Raw genomic sequence first — 20,052 nt, 5'->3', positions numbered from 1 at the left:
GTGAAATACTGCCGTTCAGCGGGGACTCAGACGTCAAGGATGCAACAGATATGAAGGTTCTCGGAGGTGGACCAAGTGTGGGGTATGGACAGAGAGCTCCAAGCAGGAGAGACCAGACAAGGAAGACAGGACAGCTGAGGATGTTTGAATTTGCTTCATCAGCCATTTTTGGAGAGGATTGGTAAATGACAAGATTTGATTAGTTTCTTTTATTTATTTTAAAGATTTTATTTATTTATTTAAGAGAGAGAATGAGATAGAGCATGAGAGGGGGGAGGGTCAGAGGGAGAAGCAGGCTCCTCGCTGAGCGGGGAGCCCGATGCGGGACTCGATCCTGGGACTCCAGGATCATGACCTGAGCCGAAGGCGGTCGCTTAACCAACTGAGCCACCCAGGTGCCCTGATTAGTTTCTTTTAGAATGAAGGGCAAATGATATGTCAGTCTGTGTCTGGCCAGGGAAATACCTGACTCAGGTATTTTAAGCAGAGGAAAATGTAATGCTGCACATTGGATATAAAGGTTTTGGAAGAGCTAGGATGATAAAAAGCGAGAAGGGAGTTTTACCTAGAAAATCAGACTCCGGACCTCCTGCGGCCACCTGTGATCACTTGTGGTCACTTGCCATGGCCAGAGCCTGAAGCAGAATAATTTCTCCCTTCCTGCCACTTTGTAATCTCTAACCTATGAAATCCACTGGCAAAATCTAATGTAACTGGGGCACCTGGCTGGCTCGGTGGAGTGTGCCACTCTTGATCTTGGGGTCGTGAGTTCAAGCCCCACGCTGGGTGTAGAGATTACTTAAAGAAATTAAAAAAAAATTTTTTTTAAAGATTTTATTGATTTATTTGACAGAGAGATAGAGGGCACAAGTAGGCAGAGAGGCAGGCAGAGGGAGAGGGAGAAGCAGGTTCCCCGCTGAGCAGGGAGTCCGACGCGGGGCTCGATCCCAGGATGCTGGGATCATGACCTAAACCCAAGGCAGCTGCTTAACCGCCTGAGCCATCCAGGCACCCCAAGAAATTAAAGTGTTTTTTTAAAAAATCTAACTGTAGCCTAGCTTGCAAAGAAGCCTACAAAATGCAGTTATCAGGCACCCAGCCCCCTGCATTTCAGAGGAGAGTTTGAAAGGGCAGTGGTGGGACAATTACTAACATGTAAATTCAGCACAAAGAGGGCGCCTGGGTGGCTCAGTCGGTTAAGCGACCGCCTTCGGCTCAGGCCATGATCCTGGAGTCCCGGGATGGAGTCCTGCATCGGGCTCCCTGCTCAGCAGGGCGTCTGCTTCTCCCTCTCCCGCTCCCCCCTCTTGTGCTCTCTCTCTCTCACTCTCTCTCTCAAATAAATAAAATCTTTATAAATAAATAAATAAATAATAAATTAATTCAGCACAAAGACCTCCAGGTAGCCTCTGTTCGGTAAGCCTGCCTAGTGCTGGGCTGTTCCATCGTCTCTGTTTCTTGAGCTGTCTCCGACTCTCCCTCTCATATTTTCAATCTCAGATCAATGGGAGGAATTCAGCGCCCCATTTCCCATCTCCCTGCTCCCCACCTCCAGCTCCCCTTGTACGGCATCACCTTTTTCCAAACAAAAAAAGATTGTCATCGGAGTTTAATATACCTAATGAAAAGTGCACTTAGGTGTGCAGCTGATAGGCCAAGTGGATTACGAGATGGGTCTCAACTATAGACGATAATAAACTCACTTCCAATGTAAAGATACAGGCACCTTGAAAGTAAAAGGCTGGAAAAGATGTATTAAGGAAGTAGGAGAGGCTTTTTTTTCCCCTAAAAATTTTATTTATTTATTTATTTTTTTTTTATTTTTTTTTTAAAGATTTTATTTATTTATTTGAGAGAGAGAGAATGAGAGAGAGCGAGTACATGAGAGGGGGGAGGGTCAGAGGGAGAAGAAGACTCCCTGCCGAGCAGGGAGCCCGATGCGGGACTCGATCCAGGGACTCCAGGATCATGACCTGAGCCGAAGGCAGTCCTTAACCAACTGAGCCACCCAGGCGCCCTAAAAATTTTATTTTTAAGTAATCTCTATACCCCATGCGGTGCTCGAACTGACAACCCCGAGATGAGAGCTGCCTGTTCCACCCACAGAGCCAACCAGCTGTGGCAGGAGTGGCTATCTTAATATCAAAGTTGACTTCAGGGCAAAGAAAATTACCTTTCTATATACATTGCAGATTTAGCAGTTGAGAGGAGGGAGAACAGAGCAGGCTCAGTGTTTTTTGTTGTGTTTTGGAAATTGGCTCTTGAGTATGAAAAGGGAAGGCCCAAGGAAAGCAGGTGTTGATGCCAAGATGGTGTCTTGGAAGGAGACTAGAGGGACAGCAAGACGGCCAACCTTCCCCCTCCCCCCGGGGACCAGCTGTGGGGCCACCTGATCTGGGAGGTGGAGAAAGGAAACTGGGCCCATCCTGGGTGGGGAGGACAAGGACAGGCACGAGAGGGTTGGGACAACAACCTGGGGCCCTGGGTCAGTAGAGCCAGAGCAGACGACCACCCATCAACCTCCCAGCGAGGGACCGACCGCTCTGGAGTCAAGGGTTCCTCTGGGCACGTGTCCACCTCTGCTGCTGAGCACTGCGGGCCTCATCTGATCTCTCTGGGCAGATCCCCGCCCTCTGTTTGTCAACAGCCCAGGACACTCCAAAGCAGCCCTGTGGGGGCGCCTGGGTGGCTCAGTTAAGCGTCTGCCTTCGGCTCAGGTCATGATCCCGGGGTCCTGAGATCGAGCCCCGCATCGGGCTCCCTGCTCAGCGGGAAGCCTGCTTCTCCCTCTCCCACTCCCCCTGCTTGTGTTGCTGCTCTCTCTCTCTGTCAAATAAATGGAATATATTTTTTTAAAAATGGTTTAAAAAAAAACCCACTAGGGGCACGCTTGCCACCCAAGAAGTAGTGGTCCCACAAAGGCCTAACCCCTGTTCTGGAGGTATAGAGATGGCTACGGTGGGGGCCCTTCCTGTCCCTTCCAGAACCTTCTCAGCAGCCGGTGCCCCCATCCCCTGACTTGAGGGGAGTGTTGGCTGCTAAGAGCTGGCTGCTTCCCCCAAGCACTGCTCTTGGCCCGATGGGAGCCCCTGACACAGGGGTTCCATGCTCCGTCCCGCTTGGGCAGCCTGTGACCGAGGACTGACTGGCCCGGAGGTGTTCTAGCTTTCTCCTTGCCACCGAGAGGGCCAAACTGTGGTGGCCTTCAAGCTTCAGGGCTCCCCGCTGGGACCGTTCTCCGCTCTTTCCCCTGCCCTGTCCTGCCTCCCTCACTGCTTTTCTTCCAGGGAAGACTTTCACATGCACCCAAATCCCCATTTCAGCTCCGTTCCAAGGAATCCCACCTAAGAGAACGGGCTCGTGGCAAGTGCTGAATAAACGCGGGGTCTAAAGGCAGCGTAGCCCCCTCATACGGCGGCAGAGGCCTCGTGGGGCCTCTTTCTCTGCTCTGGCAGCCCCCACTCTGCACACACACACCCCCAGGCACGCACACAGGCACCTAGAGCTCCCTGCCACCCCTCCTCCGCCATCTTCTGCTTTGGAGGTGCTCCCCCAAGGAAGGAGGTTTGAAGGAATTCTGTCAACCTTGAGGCTTCATTGTGAGCTTTTGGTGTTTGGGTGAGACCAAGAGAGCGGATGTCCCTGCCTCAGTCAACAAAGAGGGCAGAGAGATGCCCGGCAAGCCGTCTCTCGGTACCTGCTCCTGGCCTGGCCTGACCCCGGGGCCTTGTGGGACTTCGTGCTGTGGACCGGGCCAGGGCACCATTGAGGGGCCTGCCAAGTTTGGGCCCGCTCAGCAGCCACTCCACCACACGCCACCCGGCAGCCACGGTTTATCTTGGCAAGGTGGCTTTCTGGGCCTGGCTCCAAGAACGGTCTAGGGAGCAGCCCCAGACAAACCAGCTTTTACCACAGAAGCCAAAGCTGGCTGGGCTTGAGTCCCTGCCAGCCCCAAAGTGGCCAGACCTTCCTCCACCCACCTGAAGGTCAACTCAGTCGCTGGGTGAGCGGGTGGATGTGTGGAGGGGAGCCAGGCTCCCAGGTGAGTGGAACCCCAAGAGAGGCAACAGGGACAGGGACCCAGGCCAGAGGGCTTTCCTGGCCTCCCAGGATGGCTGCCTGACTGTGGAGTGTCCCTTGGTCACAGTGCCAGACAGCCCTTTACAACATTGCCATGGGGACGCATCCACACTTCACCTCTCCCAGGGACTCGGGACCTTCCCTCAGCTCCCCCAGGAGGCCTGGCAGCCCAGCCTGAGGGGCCCACTGCACAGCCAGGGAGGCATCGGGAGCTGCTTTCATTCCCAGGCTGGCAGGGGATGGGGAAGGAAATGCTTTGAAGAAACAGGATGTCAGGATGCTGGGCCCTAAGGAACAACAGACCTGCTAAGGCATTTTTCCTTCCCCTTTTATTTTTTTTTATTTTTTTATTTTTTTATTTTTTAAAGATTTTATTTATTTATTTGACAGAGAGAGAGACAGCGAGAGCAGGAACACAAGCAGGGGGAGTGGGAGAGGGAGAAGCAGGCTTCCCGCCGAGCAGGGAGCCCGATGCGGGGCTCGATCCCAGGACCCCGGGATCATGACCTGAGCCGAAGGCAGACGCTTAACGACTGAGCCACCCAGGCGCCCCTCCTTCCCCTTTTAAACACTTGACCCCTCCTCCCTCAAGGAATAAAATTACCTAAAGAATGTGCCAAAAAAGAAAAAATGGTCTTCTTTCTGTTATCGTCCTGCTGAGAAGCCTCTTCTACATCTTTGGAGTCAGGAAATCTCTTCCATTCTGTCTCCAGTGGGGGTCCATGCACTCAGAACCCTCCCACCATTCCCCTTGGCAGAAGGGCAGCTCTAAACCAGAATGCCCCCCATGCCCCCAGGGCTGCCACTCTGGTCTCCTGCAAGGCTTCTGGAAAGGCCCGGAGGTTTGGCCACCTTTCCCTTAGGGGGGTGGGTGGAGGCAGGGTCTTTTGGACAGATCACCCACGAGTGCCCTTCTGAACTCCAATACAGGGGACCCAGAGCCAAGAGTCCAGCTGGGGAGAGACTGGTTAGAGTGAGGGTAGAATGAGTTAGTGAGAAATTAATTTACATTTGTTCTTGTGTTTGCAGCCCTGCTCCCAGAAGGTAGCATGGCAGGGTGAAGTACCAGGGTGGTCGGCTGGTCTCTGCATTTTGTTTCCCAGAAGCCTAACTTCCTGAGAAGTGGGGAAGGTGAGGGCCAGTGAGTGCCTTCTGGGAGAGTAGTAGAGAGAGAGAGACAGAGACAGAGACAGAGATAGAGACACAGAGAGAGGGGTTGAGGGGGGAGAGAGAGAGAGACGGAATGGACTCCCTGGTAACAAATGGTATCTCTTGGGTAAAGGATGGGAGTTTACCATTAAACACGTAATTAGACAGTTAATGCAATGGTTTAACATTAGACATATAATGAATGTAATTCAGCACGTTAACAAGTAATGGAGAAAGTCATGTGATTATCTAAATATATGCAGAAAAGCACTTTATAAAATCTGAACTTCTATTCAGAGTTTAAAATTTTTTAAAGAAAATTAGGAATAAAAGGGTATCTATAAAACCAAATATGATACTTAATGGTGAAAAGCCAAAGTTTGCCTTTTGGGATCAGGAACAAAACAAAGATGTCCGCTATTACTCCTTTTATTCAACAATGAATTAAGGGTCCAACCAGTGTCTTTAGGCAAGAAAAAGAAACAAGAACTGTAAATGAAGAGATAAAACTGTCCTTTGTAGATAAGAAAATCCAAGATAACCTATGGATAAAGTATTACTATAAGTGAGTCAAGCAAGGTTGCTGGATATAAGGTTATTGCTCAAAAATCAATTGTATACGCATGACAAACAGTGAAATTAAGAAACTGTTATTTTGGGGCACCTGGGTGGCTCAGTCATTAAGTGTCTGCCTTCGGCTCAGGTCATGATCCCAGGGTCCTGGGTTCGAGCCCCACATCGGGCTCCCTGCTCAGCGGGAAGCCTGCTTCCCCTTTCACACTCCCCTTGCTTGTGTTCACTCTCTTGCTGTGTCTCTCTCTGTCAAATAAATAAATAAAATCTTTAAAAAAAAAAGAAACTTATTTATAATAGCATAAAGTAACCTAATACTGAGGAATAAATGAAAGATGTGTAAGACAGAGGCCTACAAAATACTATTAAGAGAGGGGCGCCTGGGTGGCTCAGTTGGTTAAGCGGCTGCCTTCGGCTCAGGTCATGATACTGGAGTCCCGGGATCGAGTCCCGCATCGGGCTCCCTGCTCGGCAGGGAGTCTGCTTCTCCCTCTGACCCTCCTCCCTCTCGTGCTCTCTGTCTCTCATTCTCTCTCTCTCAAATAAATAAATAAAATCTTTAAAAAAATAAAATAAAATAAAATAAAATTGATCATGCAGTGGGAAAACAGACCTTGGAGGTTACTCTGGCCAAGGGCTTTTAGTCTATCTTCAAAGGCATGAAGTTTATTATTTTAGCTTTCACATTTGGATCCACAATCCACCTAGAATTAATTTTTGTGTATGGTGTGAGGCAGAGGTCCAGTTTAATTTTTCATATAAATATCCAGTGGACTCAGTGTCATTTACTGAAAAGACCATCTTTCCCCCCGATGCATGGCACTTCAAATTTTTCTGGGAGATTTTTCTTTTGGGAAAAAGAAGGACCCCACCCATATGGGTGGGGGTCGGGGAGAAGGGCATTTTGCAGAATAGTCAGCCGGAGGGCTTGTCAAAGCTGTGGCTTACCTTTGCTTGAGTCAGTGGAGCCTGTCCACAGTGGGTCCTGTCTGAGCTAAATGCAGCCCCAAAGGCTGCCGGTCCCCAGGGTAGGGTGCAGACACAGCAGCCTGCTTCTGCTGGAAAACATATGTGGGAGGAAGGCAGAGGACTTTCTGGAGATGCTCTCTCTCTAAAGGGCTAGCAGGAGAAGCTCTTGGTGCCTTGGCCATATCCCTTTGGACTTACAGTTCGGTTCTGGTACTTGCTTGCAACATTCTATAACAAAATCCTAACTGGTGGCTCCTCTTCTGCATGTGGGAGGGCAGGCCAGATGTGCTAGAAGGCTAATCTCCCGGGAGCAGTCCTCAGGCAATTGCAGATGAGGGCTGGAGGATCAATATCCCAGATTCTCCACCCCTCGGGTGGGAGAGCTCTGAGGTGTGTTCTATATGGTCTCCCAGAGCTCTCCAGCAGGGACCTTGTCTCAGGTTCTGCTTCCAGGGGAACCCAAACTAAGACACGTAGGAAAGAACACTGTATTAGTCAGCCTCGGCCGCCATAACAAAATACCAGAGACAGAGTGGCTTGAACAACAGAAATAGATTTTCTCATAGTTTTGGAAGTTAGAAGTCCCAGATCAAGGTGTCAGCTGATTCAGTTCCTGGTCAGGACTCTTCTCTGGCTTGTAGAGGGACACCTCACTGTATCCTCACATAGTGAAGAGAGAACTCTGGAGTCTCTTCCTCTTCATACAAGGACACAAGTTCTATCAGATTACAGCCCCACTCTTCTAACCCTATTTAACCTTAATCACCTCCTTAAAGGCCCTATATACAAATAACACCACATGGAGGGAAGGGTTAGGGCTTCAGTGTATGAGTTTTGGGAGGACACAATTCGGTCCGAAGCAGACATTTAGTCACTGATTTGGTCCTGCCTTCTGTGGATGAGGGGGTGGGCACTGTTGACTCGGATGGTGGCCTGAGCACAGTTTTGAAATCTTTGAGGACAGATCTCACATATTATTTATAGCAACCACGCTCTTGACCCACCCCAGGAACCGGAGTGTGACCACTACCCAGCTACCACCTGCATCCAGTGCAGATTCCGGTTCTGCAGGTGTTCAGCCTTGGTGGGGGAACTGGGCCGTGGGAATTGCTCAGAGCCTGTTTAGAGCAGGGCGTGGGCTGGCAGGCTTTGGGGCTCTGCAACATGGACTGGAAGCAAGAGCTGAGGGGGAGGCCAGGGGAGCACGGAGATGAACAGAAGGCTATCCCTGTCATGGGCCCCAAGTGAGCTGAATCCCAGGTATTGGCCAAGAACACAAGAGAAGGAAGTGAAGGCCTCTGAAGGACATGGAGGGCCCATCTGCTTTGGCAAGTGCATTTTGTCCAGAGGACTGCAGGGCATGGGGCCATGGGTTGCAGAGTTTCCAGAGGCCAGAGCCAAGGAGGACCACCAGGAAGAGAGTAAAGCCTGAGGCCTGGAGCTGGATGCTGGGCTCCCTGGACAGTGGGTCAAAAAAGTGGCTTCCAGAGTCAGCTAGCCAGACCTTTGGGATCTAGGGGATGTATCTCAGGGGATGGCAGGGATTCATTCCAGAAGGGGGAGGGACAGTAAATGAGCCTGAAAATCTTGCCTCTTTACTACCCCTCCTCCCAAACTTTAAGACAGGAGAGCCAAAGGTGCCTAGATCTGGGGAGGGGGGTGGTTGGGATTTATTTGAATAGGCAACCTCAGGACCAAAAGCTGCCCTACCCTGCCCTGCCTTGGCCAGGTGAGGCCTTGTAACCTCCGTTCAGAACGGATCTCACTTCTGAGCCTCTGGGCAACTGAACAGCATTTTGTTTGTGCTCTTCTCATTCCCGGGAAGTCCTCTGACAACCCCTGCCTTGGTCCTGGCCAGACAGCCGGGGGACTGAGTCCTCAGTGGCCAGGTTGTGCTCCCAGTCTAAGCTTCTGGGGTGGAGCCCACGTCCTAAGTCCTCAGGCCGACTAGCCTGCCCACCACCCCCAACAGTACCTGAGAGCAGACATGGGGCAGGTAATACTTGCTCAACTCTAGGGCTGTTGAAAAAGCCCAAGGTGCAAGAAGGCTGCACAGGGGCACGGCTGGGAGGGGCCCCAGGAGAGCCGCAGAAGTGCTGAGAAAAGCAGACCCACGCCAAGGAAGCAGGCAAGAGAGGCCAGCTGGTCACCTGCAGCTGTGTTTATTGTTCTGTTTTCTCCAACCTCAGCTGATCGGAATATGAGGCCAGGGGCAGCTAGGCCCATTCCATGGTACCACGGGGCCAGCCGGAGTCATGTGGGGGGGGGGGCCGGAGTCCATGAGATAGCCATTGGGAGGAAGACCCAAAATTCAGGGGGCTTGGCATTCCCTCTTCTGCACCCTCCATGCCAAAAGCCCCGGTGGGATTCATAATGTGGCAAGCATGAGTGTGCAGGCCTCGAAGGGGGTGGCCACGGGGGTTGAGCAGCCGTTGGAAGCTCCATGGGAGCCTGGGCAGGCCTCCTGAGGCTGATGGGCACCACCCCTTGCCCTGGAGAGTGGTCGGGATGCTGGGCCAGCTGAGATGGGTCAGACACAAACAGGACCTCCCCAGGCCACTTCTCCCTGAGCTGTCCTCTTTCCCACGGTCCCCATCCCCTGCTCCTGTTGCCTGATGGTCTGGTCTGCACAAGGTCCATCTCTTCCAGAGGAACTGACCCAGTGAGGAAAGCCCAGCATCCCGGTACCTCCCCGGGAGGCTCTTCTGCCAAGAGCATCAGCACAGTGCTAGGGCTTCCGACCAGCCCCGAGAAAGGGAGGTGAGAGAAGCCTGTGGGGCTGGAGGCCTCAAGCACAAGGAGGCCTATTCAGGCCTTTGGGTGGATGTCTGCCCGAAGCCCTGGGTCCGCATCTCTGTGCTGCCGTCCAGGACATGAGTGTATAGCCCAGAGGAACCTCCAGTCCGGGCTCAGTGGGGGCAACACCTGCAGACCTGGTGGGGAGAGGGAGAGAAGAAGGTCCTGGAAAAAGGCTGGCTGCAAGGGGACAGGAAACCCCTTCTCTCCACCTTTTCAGCTTGGGCCATTGTGGGTCAGGGGCAGGAGGGGGCTGGCTGTGTGGTCCTGACAGCTGTCTAGATGGGCCCTGGAGAGGGAGACTCGGACCCCAGGGCCCCATCCTTGCTCAAGTGTTTTGTAGAGTCTATGCAGGGCCAGGGAAGGAAGCAAGGCCCAGCCGGAGACCTACCGTGATTAGGAGTACGCCAGGCCCTGAAGTCCCCGGGCTGAAGAGTGGAACTTGTCGGAATCCTCAAAAGGCTGGTCTGTGGTAGGCAAAGAGAAGAACCATAAGCTACGTGTGGCCTGGGGACCTTATCTGCCTGTGTGCCTCTGGGCTGGAGACAGCACGCAGGGCATACGGCCCTTCCTGAGGGCAGAGCTACGGAGAGCCTGGCAGGTGCTCAGCCGCTCCTGGTCCTGGCCTGGTGGGCACCGCCGACAGTTAGGTGAGGCGTGCCCCTCAGGCCTCTTAGGAGGTGCGGCCCCAGGTCCTCGCCTGTCTCACTGCCTCAATCGAAAAAGATGACTCTGGGCTCCTCTTCCCAGCCCTGCTTCCACCACAGGGCCTGTGCCAAGGTGAGGAAACAGAGTGCCAGCTCAGAAAGGAGGTCAGCCTCTTGGAGTACGGACCCCTCCCGTGGCAGTGGCCTGTCTCCCTCCCAGACGTCCACGACATTCATCACTTCCATCATCTTCTCCCCCGCCGAAACCCCCACCTCCACGGCTTCTCTCTGCTGGTGGGAGAAATCGGTGGCCCTCTGCTCCCCAAAACTCACATTTTAAGCTCCAGACACACTTGGGTTAAGAAAAATTATCCAAAACTTGGAAACAAGGCAAAAAAGAAAAAAAAAAAAAAAAAGCCCGTGTGCCCTTTGAAATCATCCTAGAACATTATCTAATGAGCCTGCCCTGAGTCATCTTATTCTGGGGGGATGTGATCCCTGACTCACTCTATACTACTGGCTAGGACCCAGGCTTTGTTAAGTTGAATGTTGACTTGAAGGAGATTGATAACTGACAAATGACAACCATTTCACTAATGGCACATGGTAAGGGTGACATCGTCTCGATTCCACATCTGTAAATATGGGGGAGGGAGGCTGGGCTAAATCTCATCTAAAGTCAGTCCCCTTCCATCTGCTGAGTGACCTAGTCCCTCACAGTGTTGCGTGCTACCCTTCGGTGGATGCTGGGAGGCCCAGGTCAAAGGCCTGCAGCCTGTGTGCGGTTTCTCCAGCTCTGAGTGTGGGGTCTTTGCTCTGGGCTCAAGCAGGTGGGGATGGGGCCTTGGAGGGGTTTCCAGACCTTCTCCAACTGGGATTCGAGTCTTCTCCGTGGTCAAGTGGCCAACTGACAGTACTCAGAGTGGTGACCACCCCAAGCGATGGGGCCCAGGGAAATGGGATCCAGATGGACCTCCTGGGACCCCGGCAGAGCTCCCTGCTCTACACCCTCCAGGGATACCTGGCCAACCAGCACGAGGCTCTGGTGAGATGTGGACGGGGTGAGTGCCGGAAGCCTAGCTGCCCCACCAGGCCATAGCGGGGCAGCACGGGTCACCCACCTGCAAGTCCCTCTCCATGGGCTCTCGGGCAGGCCTGGGGTGGGGAGCTGGGTGGGCGCAGCACGGGGGCGAAGGCGCTCCTCTGTTTGACAGCGGAGATCATGTTGACAGGCGAGAAGGAGAAGACGCTGGTGGTGGGGGCAGCGGCCGGGAGGGACATGGAGGAGGCAGCGGCCAGCGGGGGGCTAGAGGGCATGACTCCGGGGCGGGGCGGGGAGGGGCAGGCGTAGCAGGGAAGGCGGTGGGAGACACAACAGGGAGACAGCACCAGAGTGAGCAGCTCGGTTGGGGCCCTGGCACGGGCAGTGGGCCCCAGGTGGGCTGCTGACCCAGGCACCAGGCCCAGACCTCACTAGGGGGCTGCTGTGACGGTCCTGGGGAGACCAATACCGGGCAGGGGCTGGAGGCAGGCTGGGAGTCCCTGGGGTCCTGGGCCAGCACTTGTCTTTCAGGGAGGTTCTAAAGACCCTTTCTTGGGGCTGGAAACGAGAGGCCAGACTAGGTCAAAATCAAAGCAAAACCAGAACACTGAACAAAACCAAATATTGGGAGGTGTCCCCAAAGATGAAAGATGTGGAAGAGACGGAATAGAATAGGAATAGATCAGGATTCCTGCTGAAAGCCAGTGGGATTCTGAGATGCTAAGGAACATTCGTGGGCCTTGGGGTACCAAGGTTAGAGTCAAAGATCAGGGTTCATAGCAGAGCTGGGGCAAGAGGTCAGGGATGTTTTGGGGGGTGCACACAGATTCCTGTTATAGGGCCTCTCTGCCCAGGATCTCAACTCACACAAGTACCCTAACTTCCTCCACACATATGTTTCCCTTACCGACCCCACCCCCACCTGCCCCCACTGGGCACTTTGTTCTTTGCCAGCTTAATACAGGTCCTGTCACCCCTAGCCAGGGCCTGGAGGCCTCCTATATCTCCCTCCTCCGGCCGGTCAATTTTAAACAAAAACACAGAGATCCACATCCTTGCATGAGACCTCCGGGCCATCCAGGGCTGTGCATTGCTCTCCTGGGAATGGCCAGGGAGCCTCCAGCACACGGGCTCTGGCTGCCCCTCCTTCCTGCAGCCTCCTCTCTTGGGGGCTTCGGGCACCTCTGGATCCTCCTTTCTACATTTTCATCTAACCCCGACTCCCTGCTTCTCTCTTCTGAATATCAATAAAGTTGTGATTTGAGCGTTGTCCAAGCAGCCTGCATGGGGTGGGGGTGGGGGCTTCCTGAAAGAAACCAATAGCTTGAGAAGGCTGCCTTTGGCATCAGAGCACCCCCCCTCCCCCTTTGATAAAGTGATGCCTTCAACAGCTACCCCTGTTCCAAATGTCCTCAGCCTCATGGAGCACCATCTCCTTAAGACAGTGCTCACGGCTAGTTGATGAGGTCCATGGAGCTCCGTGGAGGGCTTGAGACGAATGCCAGAAAATGTACTGTATCTCCCAAGGCTGGAAGCTCACAGCCACATATTGTAGCTTGGGTAGTACTGGGATTTGTGGGTCAAACTGGGAGTTGCTGGTGGCCAAAGCAGAAGACCAAGGGGAGGCCCAAGCAGACAGCCCCAGACCCTCTGGCTGGGGCAGTTCTGGATGTCATTTCAGGCATGTCCTGGCAAACTCAATGAGAATGACCCAGGGGATAGGGTGGGGACCTGGGTAAGACCTGGTCATGAGATGGGACTGACCCTTAGGCAAGTCCAGGGTGTTCCCAGCTGATGCTGGAAGCAGGGCTCAAGCTGCTCTAGAATTCTTGATCCTCTGGCTGAATGGGGAGATCCCAGATGGGGTGGCTTCTGCCCCCTGGGGCAGTATGTTCCCCACTTCTGACTGCACTGTGTGTGTATGTGTGGTGGAGGAGAGGGACTGGTAGTCCAGACCCTACCAGTTTAAAATTCAAGGGGGCACCCAGAGAGTCTTTAAGAATACTGTCCCAGATCTGAAGGAAGTGGGAGAAGTGGAGCCTGGCCTGAGCAGAGGGCCAGGAGACAGACACAGGGCTTTAGGTACCGACAGCAGAGGTTCATGGCTTATGTAAACATGGGCATATGGGGCTTTGGGTCCCAGAAGCTGAGCCCAGGCCACCAGCGGAGAGTCAGGCTCAAACCCACAGCCAGAAAGAGTAGTACCTAGGATGTGAAATCACATGCTCTTTCTAAGTCTGGGCACTTCATGCACAGTGGCGGCTTCAGATCAGGGAACAACCCCAGGCAGGGTGATACTGACCCCATTTTACAGAGAGGAAACTGAAGTTGAAAGAAATACAGTAACTTGCTGAATGTCAGCCAGCTCCTGATTTGGACTTTCACACCCTGAATCCAGCTGCCTGACCACACAGACTTCGCCTGCTCTTCCCGAGCTGATTGCAGGGAGCCACATCTCTCCTCCGACCCGTTTTTCAGACCCGTAGAAGCCCATTTGGCCTGAGCCATTAGTTCCCTAGGGCTTCCGGCAGGGGGCGCTAGCCTCCCCCCAAAGTCCTGGCGTAAGATGGAAAGGTGGCGGTCCGCCGGGTTTCAGCCGGCTGTCCCCCCGTTAACGCCCCTTTCAGGAGGAGGGGAGGGCTACAAACGAGGTGTGCAGCTGAAATCCGCAAAGAGACTAAAGGCGCGAGAACTGCCCCGGCCCCAGGGCCCGGGGCGCCGCCGAGGGGTGGGGTCGAGGGGCGGGCGTCCAACGGCAGAGACAGGTCACACGCGGAGGGGGCTGGCCGGGCTCCGGAGGGCCAGGCCAGGGTCGACCGTGGTGCGCCCCCACCCGCCCTGGGCTGGGAGGGGGCAGGGCTGAGCCCCATGCAGCTCCCCGGGCCGGGGACACTCACTGGCGAAGGGCGAGGTGGCCGTGGAGCCATTGAGGAAGCTAGGGGACCCGGGCACGCCGAGGCCGGTCACGCCCGGCGCCCCGTAGCCGCCGAGGCCGGCGCCGAGGCCGCTGCCGTAGCTGCTCTGCTGCGAGCCGGGGCTGGGCGCGAACCCGCGCGGGGACGCGCTGCCGCAGCTGCGCGCGTAGCCTGCGAGAGAGGGCGGTCAGGCGCGCAGCGCGGGCGGGCGCCGGCGGGGGGCGCTGCGCGCAGGGGGCGGCGGGACGCACCCGGCTCCGGGCCCGGCGTGGCGTCCCCGACGGCGATGGCCAGCGGGCTGCTGAAGGCGTTGATGCCCACGACGGCGGGGTGCGGGTGGCTCGGGGCCAGGGGTCCGAGCGGCGCGGGCGCGCGGGGGGCGCTGTACAGAGCCTCGGCCACGTCCGCCGCGCGCTTCAGGAGGAGCTCCTGCGAAGACAAGAGCGGGGCACGGCCGGGGCAGCCGCAGGCGCCGGGAGGGGGACAGCCCCCGGCCTGGCGGCGCGAGGAGGCGGGCGGAGGCGCCATACCTGGTTACTGCTGGGCACTCCGTACAGGGCCTCCGCCAAGTCGGCCGCCCGCTTCAACAGCACTTCCTGGGGGCGGGGGAGGACACAGCGGGACGGAGGGCCAGCCCCTGGGGGCGGCCGAGCGGCCGGACGTCTCCCCGGCCCGCCCCCGGTCCGCGGGCCACCCTCATCCCCGGTCCCTGCGCCCCTCTGGGTACCTTGGGCAGCCTCTCGGGATCTCCGGGGTGTCTGGGGATGGCTTTCTGTAGCCTCTGGAATCCGTAGTCGATGGTGGGCTCATTCAGGGCTGGGGAGAAGGGCGGCGTTTGGAGGACCCCCTCCCAGCGCCCGCCGCAGGGCCAAGCCCGCCAGCAACCAGTCGGGGAGCCTCGCTGCAGACCCCCTCCACCCAGCCCAGCCCAAAACTCCGGGCACACGGGTCAGCGAGGTTCGGTTCGCGGAGTGTCCTCAGTTCCTTTCTTGGCTCATTCATTCAACAAATATTTACTGAGCCGGGCCCTGTGCCAGGTGCTTGGCATTAACACACAAGCACTCTACCATCCCATCTGTGATTCGAAAAAAGGCAACTGTATAGACTTATTAGCTTCTATATTCCTAGGGGCAGGACTGGAGGGAGAGTTTTCTGTCTGCATTATCAGGAGTAACATGTCAATTACAAAAGTTAAAAACTCCAACAGTCTCCATTTATCAGAGCTCAGGTGGACTCTCAGCAGCATCTGATCGTTAGAAGTTTGCGTGTGACCCCGGGAAGGGACTGGCCCACATCCAGGGCTCTGCAGGCTAGGCGGCAGACTCCTGACTAGGCACCCCATGACCTCCTCCTCCGGCCTGGCCTGGACCAACTCACAAAGCCTCAAAGCCCTACCCACTTTCTTCAGGTCCAACTCCAGGTTTAGTGAATTTCCTTCCGTTTCCCCCGACATGTAAAGCACTCATTCCCAGGTTTTTGCATTTGCCATTCCTTCTCCAGGACTGCCTTTCCTTCCCCAGCTCTACCTCCCTAATCATCCAAGCAGTCTTAGCTTAGTCCAGTTAAGCCCACACTGCCTCCTAGAGGTCGCTCCCTCCCCTCCACCTGTAACTTCACCCACCTCACACTTTGTTCCCAGCTACGGCCACCCCCACCCCCTTTCCCCTTAGACTGTAACTCCCTAGCAGTAAGTTAGGATCGCTACCGAGTGTCCGGAGCGGTGCAGGGAAGGGCTAGGAGATTATCTTCGGAGAGGAGAACGGGGAGAAGTGGGTGGCTGCGGCAGGGCAGGAGGAGGAAGGTGGAGAAGGTCCTGGCCAGTGGTCAAATTAGAGCAGGGATGGGGGATTCTACACTCCTGTCTTGTGTTAACTTCTTGCCCTGGCTTCCTGCAAGGGCTGTGTGTGTGTGTGTGTGCAAGGGGTGTGTGTGCGTGTGTGTGTGTTTATGCCCACACAGAGGGAGGACTGGGGTGGCTTGGGGAACAAAGAGACCGAGGGTAGATTAGGGAGCATCGAGTCTATTTTGGGGAACCTTTGAAATAGAGGTGCCAGCTGGAGATATTCTAGACCCCGGGGAGTGTGTGTGTGTGTGGGGGGGGGTGCAGTGCCCAGGAGAGGAGGGCCTAGGCAGGGAGAAAGTTCCAGCAGGGCTGAGACTCCGAGCCTGGGAGGGGATTGAGCAGTCAGGCCAAAGAGGGAAACTGAGAAGCTCTGCGAAGGAAGGTCCCGCGCGAGAAGGGGTCAAGGGGGTCCGGTGGGGAGGAGGCGGAGCAGCCGCTTAGCGGGCGTGGCCGCAGCTTAGATTTTGGCTAACTCAGAGACCCGGGCTCTGGTGCACGCGGGGGGTGGGGGGGACGGGGGGGTCGGGGACGGGCCTCCCTCCAGCAACCCTAGGCCTCTCTGCCCCCACCCTCTGTCCCCCGCCTGACTCCTTACCTGTGTAGACAAAACGGCCGGGGGCTCCCTTGCAAAATTGCTTGGACTTGTAGGACAGGGTCACCTCCACCACCCCGGGAATGTGCCGCGGGGGCGTCTGAACCCGTATGGCGTGGGGCGTGATGAGCTGCGAGGGGAGAGGGGAGGCCTGCGGGTTCCAGCCCGGGGCGAGGGGAGGGCCCAGCCGCGAGGTCCCGAGGGAGACTGGCGGGGGTGGCCCACCTCGCTCCACACGAGCACGTTCCCGAACACGACCTGCAACCCGTCGAAGAAATTGTCGCCGATGACAATGACGGTGGCGCCTCCTGTGGTCCAGCCCTCCCCGGGGCTGATGGCCTTGATACAGGGGGTGGCAGCTGGGAGGCAGGAGAGGAGACAGGTCAGGGGCCTGCGCCAAGGTGGGGCTGGGGGCTGGCTGGGCCCGGGCCGGGGGTCCTGACCTTCAGAGGGGTCCAGGCGGCGCGCCCTGCGACCATGCTTGGAGTTGTTGTGCACAAACATGTTGTCAGACACGGCCAGCACATGTCCGTCCACGCTCACCGTGGTGGACACCACCACCTGCAAGGAGAGCAGAGGCCCGCCTGGCTGAAGCCCTCAGGGGCTCCCTGCAGGGGACTGTGGCGGGCAATTTGCAACTTGGCCAGGGTGGCTGGAGGCTGGAGCTCAGAGTCATGGGCATGGGAAAGAGCATCCCCCAGGGGCTGAGATGGTGGAAGGGGGGGGGCGGGCAGCTAGGTCAGGTGACAGCCCAGATGGGCTATCTCTGGCTGCCCAGGGGAAGTGACCCCCAGGAACTAGAAAAATCAAGAGCCCTGAAAAAATCTCTGTCTCCTTGGGCAGAATGGCTACTGTTTTGGGGCACACATGCACCCCGGGCTGAATCCCTGGGGCTCCAAGGCAGGAATGTGTTTTAGGCAAGTGGGAGTGAGAGTTTTGACTAAGGGGGGAGGCAGCTTCAGCCTGAGGAACCATGAGCAGGAGCCCCCGCCCTTGGGAGAAACTGGGGCTACCTCCTTCTCTCCCTCCCACCCTTCACTGAGAGGGGTGTGCAGGTTGGGGATGTACTAAGGGCAGCTGCTCTCTGCTTCAGGCTATGCAAATTAGCTGGGTCGTTAATCATGTAAAAATGTCACAATTAGCATCTCCTTAAGTGGGACTCTAATGAAGCCTCCCTTGGCAGCCAGCATAAGTTGAGACGGAGCTGCCCCACCCCCAGCAGGCACCGGGCCCTAAAGCACAGGGCTGGGCAGAGATCTGCCTAGGGGCTTTCCCCGGGGTGGCAGGACCACAGCCTTCCCCACCCAGCCCATCAGGAAGGGGTGGGTTTGCAAGGGGACCCCTCTCCCAGACCCACCTGGAAGCGGCGCATGTCTCGGGGATTCCCTGCATTCTTTAGGCAGTTCTGGTTGCACTTGAGGAAGAATTTGAGGAAGAACCTGAAAGGGTGTGGTAGGTGGGCTCAAGGGCTGGGGTAGGGGGTCTGGAAATGGATGAAGAGCCAACTGGTCCCTTCCATGCCCCTTCCCAGGGGGGTTACTCCCCCCCACCTGCTCACACAAGGCACATAACCCCTATTCCCACCACCAGCTGCGTACATACATAATGCCTGATAGACACCAAGTAGACCCTTCCCAACTAATTCACAACACAGAATATCCACCCCCGCCCCCAGTGTAGGATCACACAGTGCTTATTTATCCCACAAAGCATATACCCATCACACCCACCCAAAGGACAGTCCCCATAGATACTATGTCCGTTATATATACACGATATATACCGATTACTCATGAGTTATACCCAGCACAAAATGTATATGCCATATGCAGTATGTACTCACACTTACTCGTAAACTTATCCCACACCACGTATATATGTCATACTGTATGTGCATCCACATCACACAGCAGATCCCTCCTCCCGAGTATACTATCCCACACACCATGCATACTCATTATAATACATCCATTATACATACCGTCTATGCCTATGTACTATCACTCACAAAATGCAGCCATCACACACAGCGTATACCCACTACACTCAGGGTACACCCTTCACAGAGCATATATCATACATATTCCACATACAGCCTGTAGTCATCATACACTTACGGTATACTACTCCCACACAGTCTGTACCCATCATGTGCAGCGTATCCCCATCCTAGACCGTATATGCACGGAAAGAGTGTATCTATTAACGTATCCTGTATGTCGTATACGATTACCCGAAATGCAGTCATTGCAAATGCCATAGAGTCATCACAAACTGCAAGCAGATCGCCCTTGCTCCTTTGCAGCAGATCCCCCCGCCCCCCGCCCAACAAATCCCTTTTGCACACAGATCTCGCTCACACAGAGCAGACTCCCTGCCACGGCACACCCCACCCAAACAGATCCCCCGTGCACGTATTCTATATGCGTTACACACACAGCGACAACCTCATCAGACAGAGCCTATACCCATCACACACACGTGGTGTACCTGTCAGACACGCCGGACAGATGCACGTTGAATACCTTCTTTTTCTCATACAGGAGTTGGAAAAAAGCACAGTATATGCAGTGATGAGACTGGTTTTTAGACAAACACATGAGACCTTGGTCCCCCAGTCCTTCTAGGCAGTTGGCTAGGATGCTGGGGCCTTAGCCTTGCCAGCCACCAGGGACGTAACCAAGGATAATGCTCTGGATTTGTGCTCTTAGTGAACTCAAAATACTATCGACATCTGCCCTAGCCCCGACAGGACCCTGAGAGCATCCGGGGAGATGCCCTTTACAAACTATGGCATGCAGGGCTAACGTCTGCAGGGGTTGGGGTCCTGGCATGTGGCCCGCCTCCTGGGCCATCCCATGAGCTCTGCCAGCGTGCGTCCTCATTTTACCACCACCCCCTGGTTTTGAACCCCAAATCTGAATATCCAACTTAACTCCCTAGAGTTGCCTCCAAAGCCTGCAAGCATGAACTTCACATTCAGATGAAGATTTGTCACAGGTTCTAAAAGCGAGTTCCCAAAGAGGAGGTCCCCACGTGTTGGTAGGGGTGGGCACCACCCCTGGAATGAGGCGTCCCAAGGGGCAGCCCCTCATTAGGAGCTGGAACCAGTCATTTTCCTAGAGATGTGGCCTCTTGTCCACACTGCTGACGCATGACCACCTGTCATATCCCCCCATGCAGTGAATACCCTTCTGGGAACCCCCTTCATTTTCCTTTCTTTTTTTTTTTAAATCTTTTTTTTTTTTTTTAAAGATTTTATTTATTTATTTGACAGAGAAGGAGAGAGAGAGCACACAAGCAGAGGCAGAAGGAGAGGGAGAAGCAGGCTTCCCGCAGAGCAGGGAGCCCGATGCGAGGCTCGATCCCAGGACCCCGGGATCGTGCCCTGAGCTGAAGGCAGACGCCCAACGACTGAGCCCCCCAGGCGCCCCCATTTTCCTTTC

General features: G+C 55.3%; 1 protein-coding gene across 3 annotated transcripts in view; it reads right to left on the bottom strand.

Annotated features, from left to right (window-relative positions):
• Positions 1 to 8,917: 8,917 nt before the first annotated feature.
• The window catches only part of EBF4 (EBF transcription factor 4), a 54,152-nt gene continuing 43,017 nt past the window's right edge, over positions 8,918 to 20,052 (bottom strand). Inside the window, exons 8-18 of one of the 3 annotated variants that reach the window (XM_081833095.1) lie at positions 17,964 to 18,045; positions 17,050 to 17,167; positions 16,832 to 16,965; positions 16,610 to 16,736; positions 14,899 to 14,987; positions 14,702 to 14,767; positions 14,423 to 14,600; positions 14,154 to 14,342; positions 11,336 to 11,533; positions 9,959 to 10,034; positions 8,918 to 9,704 (exon numbers count right to left, since the gene is read on the bottom strand). In XM_081833095.1, coding sequence (XP_081689221.1) covers positions 9,964 to 10,034; positions 11,336 to 11,533; positions 14,154 to 14,342; positions 14,423 to 14,600; positions 14,702 to 14,767; positions 14,899 to 14,987; positions 16,610 to 16,736; positions 16,832 to 16,965; positions 17,050 to 17,167; positions 17,964 to 18,045 — 1,252 coding nt within the window. In that variant the 3' untranslated portion in view covers positions 8,918 to 9,704; positions 9,959 to 9,963. Of the gene's footprint in view, positions 9,705 to 9,958; positions 10,035 to 11,335; positions 11,534 to 14,153; positions 14,343 to 14,422; positions 14,601 to 14,701; positions 14,768 to 14,898; positions 14,988 to 16,609; positions 16,737 to 16,831; positions 17,168 to 17,963; positions 18,046 to 20,052 lie in introns of all 3 variants that reach the window. The other 2 variants (XR_014149135.1, XM_081833096.1) reach the window with 2 other exon arrangements.

The sequence above is a fragment of the Leptonychotes weddellii genome, chromosome 10 (assembly GCF_054177405.1).
Source record: "Leptonychotes weddellii isolate Sample4059 chromosome 10, ASM5417740v2, whole genome shotgun sequence".
Taxonomy (NCBI): Eukaryota; Metazoa; Chordata; class Mammalia; order Carnivora; family Phocidae; genus Leptonychotes; species Leptonychotes weddellii.
This window is presented reverse-complemented; position numbering and strand designations above follow the sequence as displayed.